The 9468-nt window shown below is 39.8% G+C and overlaps 1 protein-coding gene across 1 annotated transcript; it reads right to left on the bottom strand.

The window, feature by feature from the left end:
* Window positions 1–4072: 4072 nt before the first annotated feature.
* Window positions 4073–7224, bottom strand: LOC107741023 (leucine-rich repeat transmembrane protein FLRT1-like). The gene has a single exon (XM_016553599.1). It carries the CDS (start codon window positions 7140–7142, stop codon window positions 5058–5060), a length of 2085 nt encoding a protein of 694 aa, XP_016409085.1. The 5' UTR covers window positions 7143–7224; the 3' UTR covers window positions 4073–5057.
* Window positions 7225–9468: the final 2244 nt, after the last annotated feature.

The raw sequence follows: 9468 nt of genomic DNA, 5'->3' as shown, positions 1-9468 counted from the left end.
TTTAAGTAGCGGTCTCCCTGAGCCCTCGCCTAGATAGCGCTATCTCCCCTGCTATGGTTGTAAGTAGATAGCCCACTCTTGTGGTCTGGGCAGCCTCATAGGATGGCTTACCGGGGTTTTTCAGGCTAGCTGTGTGGGACCAGCTGCTGATAGCTCGGTGATTGCTCCCCTTTTTAGGGTTTTAAGTAGTGGTCTCCTTGAGCCCTACCTAGACAGTGCTGTCTCCCCTGCTAGGGTTGTAAGTAGACAGCCCACTTTTTGTGGTCTGGGTAGTCTCAGTCAGTCCCCTTCTGGTAGCCTTCCTAGGTGCATGGCTATCCGAGGATATATATGTGCTAGTGCAGGGACTGCTCCCCTTCTTAGGGGTTTAAGTAGCGGTCTCCCTGAGCCCTTGCCTAGACAGTGCTATCTCCCCTGCTAGGGTCATAAGTAGATAGCCCACTCTCTGTGGTCTGTGCAGCTTCACAGGTAGGTTTACCAGGGGTTTTAGTTTTTGGTCCTGTAGCCCCTTCCTAGGGATATAGCTATCTGTGGATAGCTATGTGAATGCTCCCCTTCCTAGGGTTTTTAAGAAGCGGTCTCCCTGAGCCCTGGCTTAGACAGTGCTATCTCCCCTGCGGGGTTTAAGCAGATAGTCATTCCCTTGGTCTGGGCAGCTCTTTAGGAAGGTCCTTTCATAAGACCCTTTGGATATAGCTATCTGCGGATAGCTGTGTCCTTGCTGGGATTGTTGGTGGCAATCTTGAGAACTCCTCTAGGCTTCCAGCCTCTAAGTGGTCTTATGTATCTGGCTACTATTGATCACATAGCATAGCTATCTGAGGATGTCTGTGTTCTTAGCTTGGTTAGGGTGTTCAACCTTATCTGGTATCGGGCTCCCTCTTTTTACCAAGTTATGTGAGCGGCCCGAGGCGTCAGTGGCTTGGCCCCTTTCTGAGGAAAGGTTTGGTGTATGTCTGTCACCTCCTTGGTGCTCTCTCACCAGGTGGACAGGCATGCGCCTCGGCATGGTGTGATTGGATATCATTCCCCAAAGTGTCCACCAGGACGCAGCGTCTCATTCCCTCTCGGAGAACCATGGTTACATGAGTAACCCGAGACGTTTTCTGCGCACACATCTGAAGCGCTCGCACGCACACAGACAGCCGCATCTACACCGCTCGAATACTTATTGAGCTCTCTTCCGCTTTTTTGTGCATGGATGAATAAATCCTTTTTTGGCGAAGTTTTGGCGAATATCCTAGTAAACACAGTCGGTTAGGCATATGTCTTAACGTAAACCGTTGAGAAAGAAAAGGCATGTGTATCCGTAGGCCTATATTAAATCCGTGCTTTGTTCTTAAAGTGAAAGCAAACTAATAATAAATCTAATGCTGTCAAAGAAAAATACAAGTGCTCACTGCTCCTGACTAAATAACCTTTGTAACATCAAAAATGATTCATCTATATTTAATTTATACAGAGAAGACTATGCTGTTATTTTACATTTGATTATTACATTTCTGTAGCGTACCTGAAAATATATTTTAGACTGAGCTGAAAAACCTGAAAAGTATTTTTATTGAACTTGTATCTTTGTTGTATTGTATTTATTTTCTGCTATTGCTTGTAATTTGGTTATCTGTAGAAAATACTTTTAGCACTGAGCCCATAGTAGCAGCCAGAATTGTTTTTCCAATTGTTTATTTTCTTTATTATTAAAAAAAAAAATGTGTAGGCCTATTTTTTTGTTGTGAATGTCCCAAATGAGGTACAGGATGTGAAAATTTCAGATAAATGTTCATGTTATATATTTTGGTTGCATTTGTGAGTTAATAAAAATGTAGATGGTTGTTTAAAATAAGATATATAATATCATAATATCGATATATTGATCGATATACTCCTGTATCGAATCGAATCGTAATCTTATCGTAGAATTTTTTGAGGTATCTGCAAATATCTAATCGCTGGGTATGAGAATCGATATCGTATTGTATCATGACGAACCATCCGATTTACACCCCTAATTAGAACTAATGGTGCCTGGTGACATTCATTTCATGTATACGAACTATTCCTTCATGTTTGAATGAGAGCAAGCATGATTCTGATTGGATTTGGTAGCTATTTAAATTTTGCCCTGTTCCTCACACAAAGCTATTGAATGCTTTCAGAAGATTTAGAATATAGTCTCCTGAGTCATGCAGACTACATTTATTGTGCTTTTATAATGTTTTTTTTTTGTTCTTTTCAGGGCTTGACAGTCCCTGGTGACTGTAAGTTTTCATTTTATCAGCATTCTGCAGCAACATTCTGCTGAACTATTTTGCTAAATTTCTGTGTTCCAAGGAAGAAATTAAGTTAATTTCTTGTCAATTTCAAGTTGTATTAGGAATGACAGGAGAGTGAGAAAAAGATGACAATTTTCCTTTTTGAGTGAACTAATTGTTGCACTTGGACAAACATACCAACAATCAATAAATCAACCAATAAATTTTTTTTTTTAAAAATGGGACTATGTTATTAAAGCAGTGGTGCATCAGGGAGTTATTAGAGTCTGGCTTGCTACATGTCCTGTGCACTCCTCACCCTTTCCTCAATTTTACAGTTGTCTTTCTGGCCTAAAAATAAAAGGCTGAAAACCCCACAGATCAATTTAAAAGGATAGTTCAACGAAAATGGAAGTTCTGCCATCATTTACTCACCCTTAAGTTGTTCCAAACCTTTATGAAATTCTTTCTTCTGCTGAACACAAAAGAAGGTATTTTGAAGAATGTAACCAAACAGTTTCTGGTCCCCAATTACTTCCACAGTATTATTCATTGAAATCAATGGGGACCAACAACTGTTTGGTTAATCATATTCTTAAAAATATATTCTTTTGTGTTCAACCGAATAAAAAATAAAAAAATCATGCAAGTTTGGAACAACTTGAGGGCGAGTAAATGACAGAATTTCCATTGTCGGTGAGCTATCCCTAAAAAGGCTAATTAAAAGCAAAATTCTGTTTTTGGTTTACAAAAATGACATACTGCGAGGCTGAACTGCTGTAAAAGCAGTGTGTATTGAAATGCCATGACGTCTTGATTAATTTCCATCTCTGAAACAGAAGTTAGGAGTAGTTTTTTTTTTTTTTTTTGCATAGAAGGAAAGGCGTAAGACAAAGTGCCAACACAACAGCAGACAGCAAGAAGATGACAAAACATTTCATGCACAGTTCAACACCACAGGCTTCATTTCCGTTAGGCCTCTGCTTCAATATCAAATCCATGTTTTATGTGTATAATCTCTCACTCTTTCTCAGTTTAGAACATTCTACTTCTATCTCTCTCTCCATTCATCTTTTCTCTCTCTATCCATCTTTTCTTTCCTGTTTTTGACACTCACACTACAATGCCAAATAGTACATAAAATACAAGGCAGTGTAAGCTGTCTTAAATTCTCCACAAGTCCTCAAATACATAAATACAGCAGAGCAGAACAGAAATGTTATGGAGACTCAGTGGAGGTCTTTTGTAAAAATTAACATAAATTTTCTCTCTGACTACCTTAGAACCATTGCGTAAATTCTCTGATAAATCCTTAATTAGTATTCGGTTATGCTGTTGGCTTAAATGAATGGGTTGAAGACATTGACAAAATGCTTAATTTCTACACAAGGGAAAAAAAAGGTGACTTTTTTTTTCAAATCAAAAATGCATCCGCCTTAGAAAATTATACAACATTCTGATGCACTCTCTATCTTCCACAGTGATGGTCCACAGTGTTATGGTTCAAATTCCTGATTTCCCCTCTAACACTCTCCCTCTTCTCCCTAAGAATCACAGCAGTAAAACCGCTGTGGTTAGCAGTGAGGCCATATCTTTATCTACAGTGAAATTTGGAGATGTAAATAAGTGATTTATAGAATGTAACTTTGTGCTAAAAATGTGGCTAAGCAATCTACAAACCATGAGCCACCTTAACAGAACATTGGTTTAGTCTCTGTGCATTATAGGGGACAGTCTATTGAAAACAAGCATTTTTTTTTTGCTTTTGTAGGAAAAGTAAAAAATGAAAAATTGAGAAAAATTATAACTATTAGCAGGGCTTTATGAGTTAAAAAAAATAAAGTGAAACAAATGGGGGGGAATAATCAAACAACTAGGGAACAGAGTTATGACAATGTCCAATATCTAACTTTCATTGTTTGTATCTATCAACACACCAGGGTTAAGTTGCAATTTTTAAAAATCGAAAGTTCCTCAAGACACATGAAGCCATTTCATTCATCCTCTCAACTTTTCACCAGTCTGAAACTAGAACAGTCATCATAACGCTTGTTAGACGTTATCGTAGTAGCATCAGGCAGCTTTCAAGTGTATAAGAATTCAAATGAATTTAGTTTTTGAGGCATTTCAAACCTTGCTGTAGTTTTTGAGGGCCATGTCTCTGCTTGGTCCAGACACTCTATTTAAATTAAGAATAGTAGTCATGTTCTGCAGCTTGTTCTCCAAAAAACAACTGTGCATGTGAACCCATGCATTTTTCAGAAGGATCACTTAAAACAACACATTTCCAGTTTCCTCTGAGCAAAGAGGTTGCCTTGTTGATGCAGGATTCCTGTCAATCCCGGTTCAAATCCTTGATTCAGGGAGATTCATCCCATAGAAGACAAATATTAAAATGTACAGTAGGTTGTTTATGTCCAATTAGAAGACTGCCTCTCTCCCATATATGCACTGAGCTCTGTGAACAGTCTGTGAGCTGAATGCGGTGTGGGCTGCCCTTGAATCCACCTCAGTGCACCAGCCAGAGTTAAAACAGCAATGTCAGGGACACTGATCATTACACCGGGAGGTGAAAACAGCATTTGGTATCACCACCTGAAATGGCATCATCGCCTCCTGGCACCACATTTATAATGCTTCCTATAAGCATCTGGGCCAATTAAAAGTTTTATAGTGTCATGAACAGCAGGCTACATTGTAATGGAGACCAGAAGGCACAAAGGGATTCTGCAGAGCCCATGTTGATTAAAAACTGTGTATCTATGCAGTACATGACTCCTAATTATGGTTTCTAAATCAAAGCTATCATGTGTAGGAGTAATCTATATCTGGAATGCTTCCTTCTCTATAGCCACGGATGGTACCATAGCCAGAGTTGGTCATGTTATGGGATGGCTTGTATAGACCTGTGCCATTCGAGGGGAAGATGGTGTGTATAATGTAATCCTCTCTCACTGGTTTCGGTTGAAGGGGCTGCCTTGTTGCCATTGGTGTCATCTGAAATCCTGGACCTCTGATCTCTAAGATAGTATTGTCTTTCTTTGTGCCTGACTCAATGTAGTCATCATAGTGTTTGCTCTTGCGAGAGCTACTATGGCTGTAATGGCCTCGTGATGTGAAATGTCCTGCACGGTGCCCATACCAGCAGAAAATGGCAATGATAAGAGCGAGGGAAACTATTGCCGTAGCACCTCCAATAATTCCTGCAAGAGGAAGAGAAGTCAATTGATCAGAGCTCTCATCTTCACCATCATCATCAGAATGGCTAGGATCAGATGTTTCTGTTCTGGCACAAACTGGAACCTCATTTGATTCTGTGTCCCCCCCAGGCAAACTACTCCTGCTTCCACTGTTAGATACTAGAGGTACCATGCAGATGATGTAGCTGGAAGCAGGCTGCAGGGAAGTGAGAAGATACTCCCGCCGATCACCTCTAACCAAGGTTTCTGTGATGGACCCCATGGCAGAGCTGGTTCCTAGGCGAAGCCAGCTTAATCGAAAGGAAGAAGATGTTTGTGCTACACTCCAAGTAACACGGATGCTGTCATGGGATAGGGGTTTCACATTCAGGGCCAGGTTCTTGCCCACACCGCTGCTGCTTAATGTGTAGTCCAATCCTGTTTCTGAGAGACCGATGCCTGGTCGCTTGGACCTGAGTGTAAACAGGGACCCTTGAGGGGGAGAAAGAGTGGTAGAAATGACTCCCGCTGCTCCTCCACTCACTCTGTTACCACCAACGCCAACCCCTGTACCTACTCCACCACCACCAGCAGCAGCCAACTCACATTCATCCATCTGATTTGTGAGGTCTCTAAGCGCCATGTCTCGGACTCGCTCTGGTGTCTGGCAGATAAAGCCTCTCACTGTAATTGTATTCCCCTTTGCTTCCAGCCAGTCATGTAGCCAGCGCAAGTTGCACCCACAATGCCATGGGTTTCCTCGCACAAGTAGCTGCCCCAGGCTCTCCAAGTCCCTGAACAATCCTCTGGGAAGGGTAGTCAGATTGTTTCCAGAGAGATCTAGGCGCTGCAGTCTGCGCATTCCATCAAGTGAGCCCCGAGGCATGTGTATAAGGTTATTGTCCTGAAGGGAGAGTCTCTGCAGGTGGGCACTGGGCAAGTTAAGTGGGGGTGTTTGAAGTGAATTACGGACGAGGGAGAGTTCTGTTAAATTTGACAAGCGTGAGAAGGTGTCATCAGCTATGCGTTGATTAGCTAAAAGATTACCATCCAAGACCAGGCGACGTAAAGAGGACAAACCTCGGAAGGCATGAGTAGGAATAGTAGAGATTCGGTTGTCATCTAAACGGAGCTCTTCAAGTGAGGCAGGAAGACCAGATGGGATGCTAGAGAGGTGGTTTCTGGAAAGGAAGAGGAGACGTAATCGAGGGTTGTCCGCAAAGGCCTGGTCCTCAATACTCACTGTAGAAACAGAGTTGTCGTCCAGATGCAACTTTTCAAGTAGTGGAAGTCTAGCAAGTGCAGTCCTTGGCAACACTCTAATATTGTTGTCCTGGAGGTGAAGCTCTCTTAATGAAGGTGACAAATGCATGGGAAAGTCATCAAGCTCATTATCATAGAGATATATGACTCGCACAGTCGTGTGATGTTCCAAGGACCTAGGAAGCCCTGCATTGTCAATGTGATTGTTCTGAAGATAAAGTACAGTTGCAGATGGTGGTAGAGGTGGGATTGCGCTCAATCCACGGTCATTGCAGTAAATAAAGTCCTCATCACAGCGACACACAGATGGGCACACTATGTCACCTTCGCCATCCAGTCCCTGTGCAGAAGCTGCAGTCATCTCCAATAGTTCAGCCAATAATGTGAGGCACAGGAGCAGGAAGAAGAGCAAGTCTCGAAGCTCTCCTATACATTCAGGAGCCATCATGCAACCAGCAAACTCTCCTATCCTCCACTTGCTTTTTATAGCACAATCAACCAATTTAATGACTCTTTACAGAAGATGACTCAGAAGTCCATTTAGACTTGTGGCGTGTTTTGTTTCACCCTGGAAAAGGCAAGAGAAAGAGAGAAACACACATTAGTTAGCAAATACCATGGACAGATTTTTTTATGTTCCAGTAAAAGTCAATGAAATGCCAACATCATATACATGCCAATACATGTTAATTAAATCAGGTCCAATTGCTTAGTCATGCTTACAATTTAAACCATTTTGCATAGTTGCATTTTATTTGAAGTTTGAACCAATGGCCTCAATTACTGCACTAATTATCAAGCATTACAAAACATTTAATTAGAAAGATTGACATAGAATGGCATAGTTTCATATTTGATTGTCTTACCTTATCAGTATCTTTTTGAAGACATAATCATCCAATTATAAAATTTATATTATAATCAGAGCCATACTTTACATCACAATATTTAAGCACTAAGCATGATGGAGATCACAGATTTCTTTGCAAACTAATTTTATTAAAACTCTATAAACTCTCTGGTTGTTTCAGATACTATGGTTATTGGTCATACACAAAGAGTACAATGGTTCTACACAATATTTTTATTTTATTTTATTTATTTCATGTGTAATAATTCAACCATCTACTCTGATGCCAAACTATGAGACCTTAAGGATTTCTAATCCTGTGGCTTCCTTTTGTTTTACAGCCTTAATTTTTATTTTAGCCATCACAAGTCCAGAATTATTAACTAAAATTAAAATGAGTATAGTATAGGTCCAGCTTTTGGCCGATTCTTACCAAATATAGTACATAGCCTTGTTACCTTGTATGTATATGCTAAATTTAATTATGTTCAGTAATTAACAGTGCAACTTATTACCTACTGGTGGCCATTTTTGTTGGTCTGTACGATTGATGATTTTCATGGCAAGGTTAGCAATTGACCTGACTAAGATACAAATTAAATGTAATCTTTCGGTTTCACTTTATTTGATGGTCCCTTTAAAACATTCTGTTGACTATAAGTAGTGTTGCACCTACATGTCTACTAACTCTCATTAGAGTATTAGTAGAGTAGTAGACTGGTAGGGTTAGGGTTAGAATAAGTTGACATGTACTTGCAAAGTTACTTATAGTCAGTAGAATGTCTGTTGGGAGACATGACAATAAAGAGTTAGCAGATATTAAGCAAACTGTCTACTAATACTCTGATGAGAGTTAGTAGACATAGGTGCAACATTACTTATTGTCAACAGAATGTTCAAAAGGGACCATCAAAATAAAGTGTTACCAATCTTTCCTAACAAACTGTTGTGGAGTTATGACAGGTTTTTAGTTGAAGTGCCCCCCATAGGCAGATTTGGATGCAACTTGGCGTGCATCCTCGGAATCTCTTGTTGTCTAGGTTTGAATATTTTGTAGATATAGGTCAATTAGTCAAAATGAGCAACACCAGGGCATTTAATTGGTGTAAATATCCATAATGCTTTGATAAATCAAAATTATTTTGATAGCTTTTTGTTATGAGGGTCTTGATGAGGGCAGGATTCATGTGAATCAATCTAATGACCTAGGTGGAGAGTTTTAGGGTAGAAAAAGAATAATTGGTAAAACAGTACAAATACAGGAGGGTGAGTGTGGAATTAAGGGTTAGTGTAAAAGCGGTGCATGTTGTGTTTTAAATGACCTAAATGAAACATATGGTCAAATGAGACTGCTGACCAATATTGCATATTTAGGTCACTTCATACAGTACAGAGATGAAGGATTAAGAGAGGGGAAGAGAGACTGCTTTACGGATAGAGTAGGAGGGATTAGTAAACATATGTGTTTGTGACTATCTGGATTAAGCAGGTGTTTTCGCTAACAAGGTTCATACTCTTTTACGTTCAGCCTCACCTGGCAGCAGAGACATAATATTAACGTGCATTTTCTAGAGCAGGGTTCTCAACCTGGGGGCTTTGGTTGGAGAATGTTATTTTTAAATATTACTGTTATAATGTGATATAGATTACCTTAACAAAAAATTGCAACCACACAGAACACCCCAGCATTTTGGATGCACTTTGCATGTGCAAGAATGGCACATTTAATTGAGTAAAAATCTTGTTTGTAAAACAGTTTATTATTTATTCTCCTAAAAGATGATAGACATTACTTAAAAATTCTGACAGTAAATCAAATTAATACTTTAGTTCATAATTTTAGCCCCTTTTGAGGAGTGTTACAACCATTTTTGCATTCTTACATGTGAAACCCAGGCTTTATATATATATATATATATATATA

The sequence above is a fragment of the Sinocyclocheilus rhinocerous genome, unplaced genomic scaffold (genome assembly GCF_001515625.1).
Source record: "Sinocyclocheilus rhinocerous isolate Xijiao unplaced genomic scaffold, SAMN03320098_v1.1 scaffold2331, whole genome shotgun sequence".
NCBI lineage: Eukaryota > Metazoa > Chordata > Actinopteri > Cypriniformes > Cyprinidae > Sinocyclocheilus > Sinocyclocheilus rhinocerous.
The sequence above is the reverse complement of the archived record's forward strand: the minus strand, read 5'-3'. Positions and strand labels throughout refer to the sequence as shown.